The 18352-nt window shown below is 40.8% G+C and overlaps 1 protein-coding gene across 1 annotated transcript in view; it reads right to left on the bottom strand.

Annotated features, from left to right (window-relative positions):
* Nucleotides 1-17018, bottom strand: part of opcml (opioid binding protein/cell adhesion molecule-like) — a 313601-nt gene extending 296583 nt beyond the window's left edge. The window contains exon 1 of the mRNA XM_031871631.1: nucleotides 16692-17018. Coding sequence (XP_031727491.1) covers nucleotides 16692-16752 — 61 coding nt within the window. The 5' untranslated portion in view covers nucleotides 16753-17018. The remainder of the gene's footprint in view (nucleotides 1-16691) is intronic.
* Nucleotides 17019-18352: the final 1334 nt, after the last annotated feature.

Here is an 18352-nt window from a genome sequence, read left to right as displayed (position 1 = left end):
CCAATACCATCCCTACAGTGAAGCATGGTGGTGGCAGCATCATGCTGTGGGGATGTTTTTCAGCGGGAGGAACTGGGAGACTAGTCAGGATTGAGGGAAAGATGAATGCAGCAATGTACAGAGACATCCTCGATGAAAACATGCTCCAGAGCGCTCTGGACCTCAGACTGGGGCGATGGTTCATCTTCCAACAGGACAACGACCCGAAGCACACAGCCAAGATAACAAAGGAGTGGCTTCGGGACAACTCTGTGAATGTCCTTGAGTGGCCCAGCCAGAGCCCTGACTTGAACCCGATTGAACATCTCTGGAGAGATCTGAAAATGGCTGTGCACCGACGCTCCCCATCCAACCTGATGGAACGTGAGAGGTTCTGCAAAGAAGAATGGGAGAAACTGCCCAGAAATAGGTGTGCCAAGCTTGTGGAATCATACCCAAGAAGACTTGAGGCTGTAATTGCTGCCAAAGGTGCTTCAACAAAGTATTGAGCAAAGGCTGTGAATACTTACTGTATGTACATGTTATGTTTTCGTTCTTTATTTTTAATAGATTTGCAAAAATTTGCAAAAACAGTTTTCACTTTGTCATTATGTGTTGTGTGTAGAATGTTGAGGAAAATAATGAATTTAATCCATTTTGGAATAAGGCTGTAACATAACAAAATGTGGAAAAAGTGAAGCGCTGTGAATACTTTCCGGATGCACTGTATAGTAGAGGCATGCTATTGGTTTAAACTGAAGAAAGTGAGATTCATTCCAAATTGACCAAATCAGTATGCCATTCTGTTCATAAACCATGTGCAATTAAATGAATTCATGCCCTATATGGAACATCTCCATTAACTGGTTCAAAGCTAATCTCAAGACAGCAGAATTGTTCATGGAAATTAGACATATAATGTTAACCACCACCTTTCACCTCCATCTTAGTTTAGTGTGTTAGCATACTAAGCCCAACACCCCGTTATCCTGAAAAAAAGCCTGTTGCTCCAAAAATAGACTAATTATTATGCAGAATGAGGTCATCGGACCTTCCCAGGGGCAACATTTATTTTCTACTATGGAAAAAGCATGACCCACCCTACTCTGCCTCTGATTGGCTACCCTGATATGACCCTAACTCCATGCATATGTCTGCCAAGTGTAGTGGCCATCCATCCAGATGTTGTTGAGATGTCACTTTGAAACAACAAAAGTCAACCTCATGGTGGCATTAGAGGGAAAGTCAGCAAAGTCAGTAGGATTCATCATCTGGGGAACAGGAATGTCTGTACATACAGTGGGTACGGAAAGTATTCAGACCCCTTTAAATTTTTCACTATTTGTTTCATTGCAGCCTTTTGCTAAAATCAAAAAAGTTCATTTTATTTCTCATTAATGTACACTCAGCACCCCATCTTGACAGAAAAAAACAAATGTAGAAATTTTTGCAAATTTATTAAAAAAGAAAAACTGAAATATCACATGGTCATACGTATTCAGACCCTTTGCTGTGACACTCATATTTAACTCGCATGCTGTCCATTTCTTCTGATCCTCCTTGAGATGGTTCGACTCCTTCATTGGAGTCCAGCTGTGTTTAATTAAACTGATTGGACTTGATTAGGAAAGGCACACACCTGTCTATATAAGACCTTACAGCTCACAGTGCATGTCAGAGCAAATGAGAATCATGAGGTCGAAGGAACTGCCCAAGGAGCTCAGAGACAGAACTGTGGCAAGGCACAGATCTGGCCAAGGTTACAAAATAATTTCTGCAGCACTCAAGGTTCCTAAGAGCACAGTGGCCTCCATAATCCTTAAATGGAAGAAGTTTGGGACGACCAGAACTCTTCCTAGACCTGGCCGTCCAGCCAAACTGAGCAATCGTGGAAGAAGAGCCTTGGTGAGAGAGGTAAAGAAGAACCCAAAGATCACTGTGGCTGAGCTCCAGAGATGCAGTAGGGAGATGGGAGAAAGTTCCACAAAGTCAACTATCACTGCAGCCCTCCACCAGTCGGGGCTTTATGGCGGAGTGGCCCAACGGAAGCCTCTCCTCAGTGCAAGACATATGAAAGCCCGCATAGAGTTTGCCAAAAAACACATGGACTCCCAGACTATGAGAAATAAGATTCTCTAGTCTGATGAGACCAAGATTGAACTTTTTGGCGTTAATTCTAAGCGGTATGTGTGGAGAAAACCAGGCACTGCTCATCACCTGCCCAATACAATCCCAACAGTGAAACATGGTGGTGGTGGCAGCATCATGCTATGGGGGTGTTTTTCAGCTGCAGGGACAGGACGACTGGTTGCAATTGAAGGAAAGATGAATGCGGCCAAGTACAGAGATATCCTGGAAGAAAACCTCTTACAGAGTGCTCTGGACCTCAGACTGGGCCGAAGGTTCACCTTCCAACAAGACAATGACCCTAAGCACACAGCTGAAATAACAAAGGAGTGGCTTCGGAACAACTCTGTGACCATTCTTGACTGGCCCAGCCAGAGCCCTGACCTAAACCCAATTGAGCATCTCTGGAGAGACCTGAAAATGGCTGTCCACCAATGTTCACCATCCAACCTGACGGAACTGGAGAGGATCTGCAAGGAAGAATGGCAGAGGATCCCCAAATCCAGGTGTGAAAAATTTGTTGCATCATTGCCAAGAAGACTCATGGCTGTACTAGCTCAAAAGGGTGCTTCTACTCAATACTGAGCAAAGGGTCTGAATACTTATGACCATGTGATATATGTTTTTCTTTTTTAATAAATTTGCAAAAATTTCTACATTTCTGTTTTTTTCTGTCAAGATGGGGTGCTGAGTGTACATTAATGAGAAATAAAATGAACTTTTTTGATTTTAGCAAATGGCTGCAATGAAACGAGTGAAACATTTAAAGGGGTCTGAATACTTTCCGTACCCACTGTACTTTCATGGTAAACCATCCAATAATTGTTGAGAAATTTCAGTCCGGACCAAAGTGATGGACACAATGATGGACTGCCATTGCAATCCATTACAGTACAACTTTTTTCTTACTCGTCTTCCTCTCGACCCAGACAATTACATTCAAATGTAAGTGGGTGCAACCAAGATAGATCTGAGAGCACAGAAGCGCATATGTAGCGCAAAAAACGTTCAAACACCTGAAGGCTAGAATTGTTAAATTCCTGAAGGCGATGAAAATGTGCTGCGCTCAGGTCCCTTCATCATATTCATTATATATTTAAATTGATATATTATTGGTATGTACCACATTTGCAAATCTTCAATAAACCTTTTGTTCCAGTGTCAAATTCTATAATTGATCTATTGATGCAGCTCATTTATTCAGGATACTGAACATACTTTAGGTTATGATTGCTCCAGAATAGCACACACTCTTCAATCAATCAATTTCTAACCACTCTGTTTATGTATAAAACTAGACAATTTCAAAAGAATAGATGTAAATCTATAAAAATTTGGCGTCATGGATGTGTTTTGTATCGCTCTAACCTTAAGTGGTCCATGCTGAACACACCTTAGCCCACCTGACATTAAAACTTCTTTTGTTGCACTAAGGCCTTGTTCAGACTGCCAGCCAAAATCAGATTTTTGGCATATCCAGATTGTATCCAGATTCATTTCAGAAGTTTGCATCACATCTACAGCTTAATACTATATTGTTCCTCTTCAGCTGCCACTGCTTCAGCATGTTTTTAAAAATATATATTTGTCACTCGTGACAGTGATCAGAAGGGGTAGTGTGTAATATGTGAACCCCAGCACCCTGACTTCATGCAGTTATGCGATCACTTGCAAATAACAGTGTGGATGGTCTGTCCTGAAGATCCGATTTGAAGTCTGAACGTAGTCTAAAAGACATATCTTTAAAGACTAGAGGCACACTAGTGTAACAAAGAAAAGATCTATGCTTTACTGGAAGCAGTTTCTAACACTATATTTCAGTTTTTGAAGAAAAAAGCGTCAAACCCACGACCCACCCAATGAATGTAAATCTAATATTCTCTCTGGTTCGAGCTCCATCAACCCCTGAGAACCTGATCTCCACTCTATCCACCAGCTAGTTGCTAACTGTGTCTGTCTGTAGTTTGGTGGCGCTGGACAGGAAGTGAGCAGCAGATATTAAGAGTAATAATATTTTTTTACTGCTGCCTGCTGCAGTAGGAAACACCCCTGATGAGAACTAAAACAGTAAAGTGGTGTGGGCTAAAATAGGCTATTGAACTCTGTAGGGCTGATGGAAACTGCAGAGATGCAGATTATACTTTGGGGATTCTCCACAATAAACGAACACATCATTTGACCCATTCTTCACGTGAACATATTGACTAGTGCAGCTACAGAGACTTCATCAGCTGAAACTCTACTTTAATACACTGACTCACTGATGTCCCTGTGGCTCTTTATACTGCTGCGCAACTGACTGGATCAGTGAACACAAGTACTTCATCAGAGCAAACTATTGGAACTAGCCAAAGGCCAAACATTTTCAAGTAGTTCATTACAGCAATGAATGCTATTTACTAGTATAGGGTACATAACAGAATCAATAACAGGAGACAAGAGACTTTTAGCTTGATCTGATGGCCTGCTTCAACATCACTGATTTGGGTTCATTCCAACAAAAAGCCACTGCTTTATTACATTAAAACTAGAGGTGGCTCCGTCCAAGAATTTACTTAGTCCAATCTGATTGTTTCATTGATTGATTTTTGTTCTGTTTCTTAAGCTTGTTGATGCACCTGTTAAGCTTTATTTATCTATAGAAAATTAGTAAAAACAAAATCATTGGCCGAGATACACATGCTATTGCTAGCTGTTGCTTCAGAATAATGCCCTGAAAGTGCTGTACGTTCTTATGTGATTTCTCTGATTAACAAATGTATTATTTGACTTTGTAACAATAGCCTTATGTTGCTGTTATTCAGCCATGATGCTGCTTCAATGGTTCCGCAAATTTGGATAGTGCAACTTAGTCTACATGGTGACTTATTCAGGCACACTAAGGATATTTATTGAAAGCAGTTATTTTTAAAATTCTATTACCAGTATTAATAATAGGCTGATATTAACACCAAAATAGGCTATATACCATGATTTGTTGGAATAAACTAAGCAAAGCTATGTAAAAATCTGACATTCAGGACCCGATGTAACCCGAATGCTATGACTGTTTGTTTGATAACCACATTTTTCTCCCTGTGTTGCGACTACAATTTGACATCAAATCGGCCAATAATTGAATATTTTGACTGTAAGATTGGCAGACAAGTCATCAAATAGCCGACTATTCGGGTTCAACCCTATATTACACTAAAAAACATGAATGAAATCTCTGACTGACCTGATGGTATTTATCTCAATAAGAACACTTGCACATTACCATTACAATAATGTGACCACTACCCCACCACATCACTGAAACATAGTATTAATGTTTACTTTAAAGTATAAATAATGACCATCTTTAAAGTCAAAATAACAAATGACTACTACCATTCAGAAAATCCAGGGCGGTTGTTGCAGCAGAAAGGAGCCATTGGCACACTGATTTCCCTGTGCTATGACCCATTTGTTTCAGTGAATAATGGATAAATGAGTCAATGAAGGATGGTTCTAAATGAAAACAGCCCAAGATTAAACTAAGCACATTTGTATGCAACAGGAACACTGCCACACAGTAGAACCAATACCTTTTAAACCAATAGGATTCTGGCATTACGCCCTTGCAGCCTCTTACACTTGAATGCTTGTTCTTGCTTGTGCCATCCGTCGCCTGTTCATCTATTACTTCCATTCAAAGACTGTGATGCTCTCATTTAACCACCAACGTTCAGTGAACGCTTGCTGGGGATTGTTCACTGATGCCAAGAACCAGCACTCACAAATATCTCCCCTCCAATGAATGTTAGCCTGCGTTCACTACTATAACAATACCCTGGCTGTGTGTAAGTAGTGACTCACTGTCAATCATTGTTTCATTGTAAAGCTTTCTAGACAATACCCCAATGTCCCACATCCCAAGACAATTATGGGTTATCTGACTTGGTTACAGGCTTTTGAGTAATATTTTGAGAAACTTTCTTTTGATTTGTATTTCAGAGACTCATTATCTGAAGGCTGGGAGCAGAAACTGCAAATAGATTAGGATGTATGGTGTATACTGTATATGGTGAGCTTCTATAGTAAAATACGATATAGGTGCATACAGTCTTTAAATGAAATGATCTACTTACCTCTGAACAGGTGCAGGACTGGTTCGCTGCATCTCACAAGCAAACACTGGCATAAGAAATACTGCAGGCAGCTTGCCTTTCATAGGGGTTAACAGCTAAAACGGTTTAGCACGTTTGATATATTTCTGGAGTTTGAAGAGCATGGCTTCACTCATACTGACAAAATGTGTTGATGCATGACTGATGTGATCCCAAGGAAAGGAGTCAAGTTGATTAATTGTCACACTTGCCATCTCCTTTACAGACATAAGTTGTGTCAACTGTGAGTAATATGAGGCCATAAAATGTGACATTTCATACATTTCAGTGAAAACAACAGCAGCAAAAATAATTTACTGTGCTGTGATTCCAACTGTTTTCAGACAGAGCTCCTTAGAGTTCTTCTGTGTGATGAAGGGCACTACTGTTAGCATGATTTACAATCCCAATTTACTACATTTTATAAATAGTATCTAGGATAAGTGACATTTGATGGCATAAATATTATGTAGAAGCGTCATCAGCAAATAAACTGAAGCTTCATTTTCACAACCAATTTGATATTTGCAATCCATCATTTTGAGTCTTTGGGATCAATGGGCAGAACCGAGCAGTGATGTCGCCTAGTCGGCTGTAGGCGTGTCATTATGATAAATGGCTCAATCAGCTGAAGCTGAGGAGGCTATACCTTACGAGTCACACAGAGATCAGAAAAGTTGAGTTTTGGCCAGAACTTCACCCACTATCAGTTTGATAAATACGCAACCTTGAGGGAGGCCTCGTGTATTGAGGAGGAATTAAGAGTGAGGAGAAGAGTCTGCCCCGGGCAGCAGATTGTTTGAAGGATAACACTGATGTAGGTCTTTTGTTATAAATCTCAAAGAAGAGTCTAATCACACCAGTGATTACTACTAGTGTTGTGCATGTATCAGTGAATGATGCTCATGTTTTTGGTGAAGGGAGAACTAATGAACTTGATCACTCACGTTTTTTACGGCAACTGGACCCAGCATGACGGCAAGGCTAGTGCAATCGCCGACATAAGCCACTGTCTATTCCATCCCCACCTCCAAAGGCTTGTCGTTGAACCATTCTCATAGGACCGCATTTCTAGAGGATGCCTTTCCGCTTGCGGATACAGTTCTGTGCACTCGAATCACGTGCATGCACCATTTTATTTCATGTGCTCAGGTTTTAAGACTAATTAACAAATAAATGTGAACTAGTTAATTTTTTGGAGTCTGTGTAAACTTGACTTTGAGCTGGCACTTGTGGAGTGCTACGCTGATCACAATCTGTTTAATACAGATTTGCCTCAACTCTGGGAGGTCAGAAGCAACTATGTCTCCAAAAACCTTCTTCACCTTCATTCACTTACAGTGCTACCCTCACTGATGTAATACATTATGTTAAACAGCATCGGCACATTGCAAAATTTTCCATGTAAAAAAATTCGATTAATTCGGCTATACTTGAAAGTAAATAACATTTTACCAATATTACTGAGCAGGAAAATAAAACAAAGAATTTCTAATGTAATGGGTAATAAAGCAACTGTAGTTTCTGTGTCATCCATTTGAATCCATCCACATCATGTTTATCGTAGGCAGGAATAATGAATATGGAAATCTTTGGAACGTTCACAAAAAAAACCCCAGTCGGCAGAAAAATTGTTTTTGTGAAAAATAGGTTTCATGAATACATTTCATAACAGTCTCATATTAGGCTTGCAGAAATGCACAATAACACGGGGTTAACGTTGGTAAACGTTTCGTTAAGTTTGGGCAACAAAACTATTTGGCTAAGGTTAGAAAAAAGATCATGGTTTGAGTTAAAATAAAAACGTAACGTGACGAAACTAACTTGACTACTGTACATAAATAACAACTGCCTTGGACTTTCTTACATAACATTACGTTAAAAGCGTAAGGATCTTACGTAACGTCGGTGTTTACTTTTGGTTTCACTGGGACACAAACCGCAGTCTTTTGGGTTAAAGTCCTGTTTGTTTGACCCACCCATACTTAGTGGACTTTCCAGCTTGTTATACTGGTTATTATACCACCTTACTATCAACAATGGTCGCTCGATATAGTACATCACTTACTCGCTCATGTACTATGTCACTTCATCTGACTGAATGCAAAAATATTGAATATCAACAAATCCGTAGTTTGCAGAAACATACGATCCCACCATTTTTCCACCGGCGACTGGGCTGCAAATGCAGCAGTTTGTCTCTGAGTGGTTTTTCATGGATCTTCTAAAACCAGTGGCCCATGACTTCTGAGTGACTGTAAGACAGACCTGCTGAACAGATGTCAGTAATAGCTTCTGATGTGCATGTAACCAGAGGTAAGACAGGTCATTTGAACTGAAACAAAAGATCCCAAAAGACAAACTAAAAACTTACTTCAATGAACAATGAACAATCACCACTTCCATAGTATGTTTCATGTGGGGCGATTTTTTTTTTTCATGACCAAGTGGCATTATGTAAACAAACTGGCATTTAAAAGGGTAAAAGTCTGAACATGAATATTTGATAGTTTTTTAAGTAAGTAGATAGATTCTTCATTGTCTACAGGAATTGTCCCATCCTATTTTAAACATGCCACTATCCAGCCTATATTAAAGAAACCAAACTTAGATCCGGCATTGCCCATGAACTATAGGCCCATATCAAAACTGCCTTTCCTGTCCAAAATCTTAGAGAAAGTGGTGGCCAACCAACTTACTGCTGCACTGGAGAGGCACAACATGTATGACAAATTCCAGTCAGGTGACTGCTCTGTGTATACATGTTCTCTACTTTCAAGTAAAAGAGCTGGATTAAAGAATAACTGACATAACAGAAAGCTTTTCAAAAATGTGCATCTTAAAATAAAGTAATTCATTTTAGAAAAATTAATTTCACTGAATTGTCCTGCAGCTTTAAATTCAGTTCATTCAGGCGTGAAGTGATGTCAATCAAAAAAGCCACAATATTATATTTTTCTCATCTTCTAACAAGAGAAATGTTTGTGCATGATCTGTGGTTATTAAACCACTTGTTTCAGCTCTATTCCCTCTGTTAACATCATTGTTGGGCAGTGAATTCATGTGTTAGGTTTATTTTCTGTGACTTCATTTAGATGTGAGTGGGTACGTTTGCTCAAAAGAGTTGTGCTTTGTCTTGTAGTGTCGCTTCATTTACCGCTTTTAATAATCGTCACGGTCTCTGAACATATGAGACACACTGGTTATAAACTGTCCGTGTGAAGAATTAACCTATAAGAGTCTGTTCATTCTTGGTTAAAGACTCTGGTCTCTTTTTGGAGAACGTCATGTGAACTTCTCTGACTCACGTATTATTCTCCTGCTCTTCCTTCTCTTTCCTCGTCTCTCCCCCGGTGTGTGTACATATCACTCCAGTCAGGAAACTTGTCAGAATACCCATATTTGATTTTCTGAGCCACGTGATGTGATTTACAACGCATTGGTCGGTGCGTTTCCTGCACCGCTCAACAAGTGCCGTAAAGGCTGAAAAAGCTGCGCCGGTTAAAATAGAAGCGCCCTGTCAAAATAAAATCGATTTTAGGTCCTGGGTCCGGACCGCGGTCTGCCAATTGGCGACCCCTGCTGTAGACAATAACATCCTGATTAAGAGGCTATGTGATTGGGTTGGCATATCTGGCATAGCGTTAGACTGGTTTACATCTTATGTACCTCGCTGACAGAAGTTTTAATGTCTATGTGGGTGATTTTGTGTCTTGTGGTGTACCACAGGGCTCGGTTCTGGGGCCTCTGTTATTTTCCCTTTACTTGTTACCTTTGGGACCGATAATAAAAAGTTACAATGTTGCCTATCATTTATATGCAGATGATATCCAACTCCATCTGTTATTCAAACCCAGCGAGGCTTTCACATTAACTAGGCTCCTGGACTGTCAATGCCATCAGAGACTGGACGGCGGAAAACTGCTTACAACTTAACGGCACTAAGACGGAGGTTCTAGTTATTGCACCAAATGAGTTTGTCCCTATGATCAGGCAGAGTATTGGTCCACTCTCCTCTGCTGCCCATTGCAATCTGCGCAATCTAGGGATTTTCTTTGATCGATCCATGTCGTTTGACTCCCATGTTAAGCAGCTGTCCAGATCATGTTTCTTCCACCTAAGAAACATCAGTAAACTGAGATCTGTAGTATCAACAGCTGAATTAGAGATGATCATACCCGCATTGACTACTGTAACACTCTTTTCTCATCACTCAGTGTATCTGCTCTTAACAGTTTGCAGGTCATCCAAAATGCTGCCGCCAGATTACTCACCAGGACAAATCGACGGTCTCGCATCACCCCCGTACTCCGATCTCTCCACTGGCTCCCTGTAGCTTTTAGGATACACTTTAAAATTCTCACTCTCACTTACAGAGCACTACACGGTCAGGCTCCTACATATGTAGCTGATCTATTTCACCCCTATTCACCCGCCCGCGCTCTCAGGTCAGACGTTTTAGGTCTTCTGTCTGTCCCACGCACTCGCCTTAAGACCCGTGTTGACCGAGCTTTTGAGGCAGTAGCACCGAGGCTGTGGAATGCTCTGCCTGCACCTCTACGCCTCGCAGATTCTGTGAACTTTCAGAAACCAGCTCAAAACGCACCTCTTTAGACTGGCATTTGGGTAAAACCCGTGTCCTACACCTGCTTTTAAACCATGTTTTAATTTTGTGGTTTTTGTGTATGTAAATTATTGGCCCTATGGTCACATTGTGTTTGTTATGTTTGTAATTCTGCCCTGTTAAGACCTTTGACTTATGTCTGTGAAAAGCGCGTTATAAATATATTTTACTTACTTACTTAAAGCTGCTGAGAGGCAAAAAGCAACATTGTGCTCCTTAATGGTACTAAATTAAATAAAAATGAGCTGATAAAGCTGTTTCATGTGACATTTAGAAATGTGCTGTTCTTTCAAGGTGTTTTGTATCAAAGGGTATCAAAATACTCTCAATAATTGGACCGACATTAGCGAGCTACTGCTCAGGAATCATCAAGGATTCACATAACTACACTTTGCCCAGACTAATGAAAAAGAGAAGGTTCTAGTGCATTTATTTGGACAGGCTAACTTAAGAAGGGTTAACTTGAGAGATTAATTCCTTCTTTTGCAAGCCAGAATATGGAATTCATTCAAACATCTAAACTTGCAATTTTTGTTTTGCTGATGCAAATGCGTGTTGTAGAACTTCCACAATCTGCCTGGACTCACACCGCATAGGGTCAGGCTCTCTACAGACATTGAAAATGAAGGCAAAGCTTATACAGGCTCCAACTACAGACAGAGTGACAGACCAATTAATCCCAATAAATAGAAGATAAACTAAACCAACAGGGTGTATGATTCAGAAGGCCATGTCATTCAGTAAATACATCCCCCGTTTCTGAATTTGTCAAGTCACTGTCGTAGGAACACACACACACACACACACACACACACACACACACACACACACACACACCACAACAACCTCATGACTATGAATACCGCTTCAAAACTTCAAAGTGGCAGTCTCTCCTCACACTCTTTGCTATCAACAGCTACTGACAACATACCCTTGAGCAAGGCAGGTGAGCAGCAGCTGCTCAGTCTGTGGGTGAGAAACTGCAGTGGTGCCGGGCAGCTCCCAGGTGTGATGGTATGTACAGAATGTGTATGACTGCGAAGCAGGGCAGCACTGAAAAAGAACATGCACACTCAGCAAATTCCTTCCTTGGATGAAGAAAGGAGAGAGGGGGAAAAAAACATGGTATATAAGGCTTGATATTTGTTGTGCACTATATGGTACTTACATTTTTCCATTTTCAAAAAGAATATGCGGAAAACTATAATAACTACCTGACAAGAGTCCTGCTGCTACAATTCTGAAGAAAATGTTTTTTTTTCAGTTGGAATTTCTTTTCTTTCTTGCTAAAAGTCACTAACAGACACGTTATACCATCATGCATTAGGCTGAAGGAAGATGTGACAGACGGACGAGAGGAGAAAGAGCAATCCATGAGTTATGGTATAAAAATAATATTTAATGTGAGCGGAGCAGCACATGTCAACACAAACGCCAAGTATTTGTTCATATTGTTGATATTGTTTGTATTTATCAATTGGGAAAAATACTTTCATTGCCCACACGTTCCACTCTGACCTTTGACAATAAAAGCCCTAGACAACGCTAAATCTCTCGGCTGAAATTCACTCAGAGCACGGCGCTAAGAGTCAACTCAACAACATAGCCATTATGTATTTATTAGAGATGGCATATCAGCTGCCATTGATCTGGCAAGTTCCAGTTGTGCGACAGCAATGCAGTAATAAACGCCGCAGAGGAAATGACCCGAGTAATGTCCGAATGCGCTTCTTCACTTTTCAGACGAGCTCACCATATAGTCCTCTATAGAACTCCCTGGATAATGAGTAGGGAGGAGTGAATGATGAGTGAGGTTACCACGTATGATGTGTAGTCTCGCATAGCCAGAACTACCTCCACAGTGCTGTGTCTGGCTCCACACATTAATATTCTAATATAGGGGAAAATGCTCTGGCTTGTTTGTATTTTTTTTAACCAATCACAATGGTGTTGGGCAACGTTCTAAACCCAGGATGCAGTAATGGAGCCCTTCAAAATAGAGGGAGGAGAATGCCATGTGAGATGGGTGACGTGCTATTGAGTTAATTAACAATAACTGCGTTGTGTTCCTGGCTGTAGCTTTATATTTATCAGACAGATACAGTATAACAGTAGAATTAATCCTCATCAAACTCTCAACAAGAAAGCCAATAAGCCAGACTGTGCTCCAAAGAAGAATGACTGCATTAGGGCTTGACAGCGCCATATCGTGCTGTAGGGATTATAACAAGCAAGAGGAAGTTAGGTGTTGTTATTACAGACTAACACAAGGGAGGTCAGGGTGCTGATGGGTCAACAAAATGTTGGACTTTAACACGGATGCCACAATAATTTCTTCACTTTAACCATGTGTTTGATTTTACATTGTCTTAACAAAGTAGTCCTTTCAATCCAAACCAGGATGTTTCTCTTAACCTAACCAAAGCTGAACGTTTCGTTTGTGTAGATGGTGGTGGCCCCTGTGGACAACAGCGGTAGTGTTTTCCTAAAGCACCACCGCTGGTGTGGTGGAGATCTTCATCTGACTAGCGCGTGCATTTGTTTTGGGAGAAAGACTAACCCACTCTTACAAACAGCATATCAATGACGTGACAATAACTAGGTCCTTTTAAACAATAGGAACATCTTTCTTGCTTTTTAGGAGTCATTTGTACACCGTGTAGTATAACGTATGATGATGTAATCGTATCTGCGTGACTATGTTACGCTCTCCACACTGACGTAATAAAGATGTGAAAGAGACTGATTGTGAAGATGAGTTCAACAACTAAAGTCTCCCAAAGGGTTGTTGTTGTTTTTGAAAGTAACGGTCATCATGCTCATTCTTTTCTGTGTTGTACTAGAGGGCATGGAAAAACACTTTTTGTTTCATTTGGAAGACTTATACGACTAAACTTATTTCCCAAAACTATTCCTTTAAGGTTTGTGAAACACTTTGCATGCTGGGAAATATGTGTTGATCACACCACAGACAGCACAAGACTCTTTCTGGTCAGGTGATTGTTTCTTGTTGTCAGGCGACAACATGGACATACAGCAGACATTATCTAAGATACTTATGCTAATGACTTCAATACAGCAGCACCACCACGGTCCTGAATCAGGCCTTAGATAGCTACTAAAACTGTACTTGGACCATGTTGGTTCTGGAGCATTGCATGTTCATAAAACACTAAATAATGAATAAACATATTTGCAGCACAGTTAGTAAATTGCACATACATTACTCACATGCTGAGTGCGTGTGCAGTTTGAGCTATATCCACACTGCAGGAGGTCCACATTGGGCAACACATACACAACAGGGAGAACTGATGTCAAAACATGCAATATCTACACATTTCATTCCCAACTCCAGATTGTCATTTTCCTACTTTTGAATATTTCTGTTTGTCTTCATATTCCATTTCATACGATTTCCCTTTGCGTTACAGCCAACCTACAGCACATTTGCCATCGGTCTTATGTTCAATTAAACTAAAGTATGGTTTGCCTTGCAGGGCCTATGATCTGCCAAATGACTTTTGCTCATGCCATCTGTTGTGGATTTGATGAGGGTTTCACATTAATTGATGTCAGCTTGTGTGATGTTTGTTGTCAGGCATTAATAACAAGGCAACAAGATAACCAAAGACATCAAGCCTCGCGCAATTATTATTGCTAACAAAGCAAAACCAAAATGGGTAGTGTTACTAATTACTTTTTTAAAGGAGTGATAAGGAAGGTTATTCTTAACTTTTGTTTAGGGTAAAATGACTTTGATTCCTAGTCAGAACCCCAACACTATGTAGGCTCAGTAATGACAGCAACTTGATGGAGACAAGGCACTTCTGTTAGATTGATAGAAAAAGTGAGGCAAGCCATTGATCTTTGCTTGATTTAAAGGGGGACTTCACCCACTTTCAAAATTCATGCTTGTTATTTCTGTGGTCTAAGACGATCCAAAAACATTATTAAACATGAACAACTCAATTCCGAAAAATCAAATGCTTAAATTCTCAAGTATACAATATGGAACATCTCCAGAGACAATGAATTGGGAAAGACTTTATAGACCGTTTCAATGGAATGACATTGCTAGGCAACAGCTTGGGTCTATGTTTACTTCCTGTCAGCTGATATCGTTCTCATGCGTGTACAACTGTGGTCGATAGATGGCACTGAGAGCACCCAGTTTCTCAACTGAGAATAATTAGATACAATATAGTACATTTGGGTATAAATAAATTCAAAAAAAGATTGTCTCCACAAAATCAGTCTCCCATTCAGTGTCTATGAAGAAGCTCCAAACTTTACATTTGACTACATCACAAGTCTGAGACTTCTCTAGTTTCTGGCTTTGAGAGAGAGTAGCTCCCCTTAATACAACCTGCCAAATCCATCAGCGCTGCAATACTCCATCCAGCACCAGAACCAGTCTGCCATACTCCATCCAGCCGGGTGTGGAATGCTTCCAACCCTGTGCAACAGTTGTTTTGTGATATAAGTAGATGCTTTTTTATTGATATCAAATGTGTGGCCGACTTTCTCGAATGCAAACTATATGATGATGAATAATTGGACATACATTCTCCAAACACTTAGTGCCAGCCTGATCACATCCCATGTTAAGTTTTAAGGTCAAAGAGAGGCTTACAGCTCCCTCACAGAACTTGTTTGCAGCACTTGGAACCTGAGTCTGCAGAACACAAGGTACAGGTAAAATGCATGCACCCATGCATCACTTTCTCCCCCTGTCAGACTCCTTCACATAATCTCCTTCAGGTAATCCCTGTGAGGGGAGAAATCATATTCCTCTCACTTCAGCTGCTTTGGACACATATTTGCATTCTCAGACGTCAGGCTCATTGAACATAACTTCAGGATATCAGGATCTGATGTTACACCACGATGAAGCTGTTTCATTGTGTCGTGTCCAGGTTTCCCTGTCAGGAGTGTCTTCACCTCTGTGTGAGGACGAGGAGCCTAAAGGTTAAAGGTCCACTGATCAACACATCTTGGATGCTGACACTACTTCATCATGGCCATAATTCTTCATTTTTATTGATATCTGCTTCACTGTTGGGATGAAAAAGAAAATTCAAATGGCAGCTAGTAAAAAAAATATTTTTACATTAATGCCGAATAAATATTGATAATATTGATGATACTGAGATTTAGAAAAAAACAAAAAACAGAAGATGCTCTAGCTGTCAATGATTCTTTTCGAGAATTTAGAGAAATATTGATTTAGTAATTCTTGTAGGCAAACCTTTGACATTAGGGTTTAAATGGACTGTACTTGTACCAGCTTTTCTAGTCTTTCGATCACTGAAAGCTTTAACATGTCATCATTCACCCATTCACACCCTGATGGCAGGGGCTACCATGCAAGGTGCCACCTGCCCATCAAGACTAACATTCATACAACATGACATTCATACAACATGACGGGAGTGTCTGGCATCGACTAGTAAAGCCGGGTATCGAACCGCCGATCCTCTGAAGGACGACCTTGCTCTACAACTGAGCCACAGTTTAATATCATCCTCTGAAAGACTGACAGTGTATCAACTTTATTTTTTTCTCTCTCATTCCTTGTTGGAAAATCCTTGGCAGGACTGAACCAGCACAGGAACCTTCTCCGTGAACTTAAAACACAACTTCTCGATGTCCCAACAAGCCTCACAGAGTGAAGCTGACTGATTTGTAGACAGAGTGCAAGAAAGAAAGAGTATATGTCTCAACAGTGCACCACTCTGTGCTAACAGGAGCTGAGGAGCCACAGACAAGACAGAAGAATGTAAACAGACTCCAAAAGAACAGAGACAGGGGAATAGAAGAAGTCTTACCTGGGAACACAAGCACAGCAAACACCCATGACAGGATGATGAAGCACACCGAGTTATACATGCTTCCTAAACAGAGCTGATTCTGATCTGCTGTTTTATACACGCTCTTTTTGTATCTTCCCACAACAGGGAGCTTCAGTGAGCTGTCCACTTTGTTGTTTTTTCCCCTCTCCTTCCTTCTGTCTCTCTTTGCTTTTTTCCTGATTGTCAATTTGGATTCATCCACCACTTGCAGCGTTGAAGTGAAGATGCTTTAAATCCAGTGCAAGTAGTAGTAGGCAGCATGCACACACAGAGGCTGACTCCTCACGCAGTATTCGATCTCCCTCTCTTCCACGTACTACAGCACACAGAGGGACCAGCACTCTGCAAGGTTGGGGGGAGAGGAGGGGGAGGGCAGCCTCTGCTCAGCCGGCATTGGCTGAAGCTTCCGTCGATCACCCCTGAACAGTCCTAGCACTGTTTTTTTCTCTGTTTTTTTTTTTGGGGGCTGCTCTGAATCCTCAACCCTGCTTTCCTTTCTCTGCCCTCTGACAGAACTAGAGCAGGATTAACAAAGATGATGCAGGATTGCTATCCAATGAAGGCTAAATAAATAGAAGCCTCCTAATTAATGCAGAGGGTGATCTGGGATTGGGGCAATTTTCTGAAAATCATCCCTTGATGCGATTCCTTGGTGTCGTCTGACATGTCTCGATTGCGCTTTAATGAGGATATTTGATGCAGTGTTATGACAGCTGGAAGTGCTCTACAGCACATAGATGAGTTTGTTTGTGGAGAATAGAAACACCGCTGGACAGAAAAACATAATGAGGTGACACTCAATGTGTGATGAGACTTGCCCTCAAATTCTCAGTGCTGCTATTTTGAGTAAAGTCAATGGATTTGAGTTGTGATTCATTTAAAAACCTGGCAGACATTCGCTGCCACAGAAGTGTTGTATATTTTTGTGCTAAAAATGACCCGTACTGTGCAGGCTGGAGTTAGAATTTATGTTAAATGATATTCTATTTAAAGAACAAATAGGAAACAAGTTTTGAAAAGTGTTCAGCTTTCTGCTCCATGTTCGTGAGTTTACAGACCCATCCTATTCTCTGCATGGGAGAAAGTCAGATGCTTCCCATAGAAAAAGCTGAGCGGTTTTCTGCCCTTCATCCACAGGGGGCAGTAATGAGCCCACATCAAATGATGAATAATTGGACATACATTCTCTAAACACTTAGTGCCAGCCCGATCACATCCCGTTTTAAGGTCAAAGAGAGGCTTACAGCTCCCTCACATAACTTGTTTGCAGCACTTGGAACCTGAGTCTGCAGAACACAAGGTACAGGTAAAATGCATGCACCCATCCATCACTTTCTCCCCGTGTCAGACTCCTTCACATAATCTCCTTCACGTAATCCCTGGGAGAAATCATATTCCTCTCACTTCAGCTGCTTTGGACACATATTTGCATTTTCAGACGTCAGGCTCATTGAACATAACTTCAGGATATCAGGATCTGATGTTACACCACGATGAAGCCGTTTCATTGTGTCGTGTCCAGGTCCAGGTCTCCCTTTCAGGAGTGTCTTCTCCTCTGTGTGAGGACGAGGAGCCTAAAGGTTAAAGGTCCACTGATCAACACATCTTGGATGCTGACACTACTTCATCATGGCCAT

The sequence above is a fragment of the Anarrhichthys ocellatus genome, unplaced genomic scaffold (assembly GCF_004355925.1).
Source record: "Anarrhichthys ocellatus isolate YVR2014 unplaced genomic scaffold, GSC_Weel_1.0 scaffold59, whole genome shotgun sequence".
NCBI classification, from domain to species: Eukaryota; Metazoa; Chordata; class Actinopteri; order Perciformes; family Anarhichadidae; genus Anarrhichthys; species Anarrhichthys ocellatus.
Note: the sequence above shows the minus strand (reverse complement) of the source record. Positions and strands in the feature narration are given on the sequence as shown.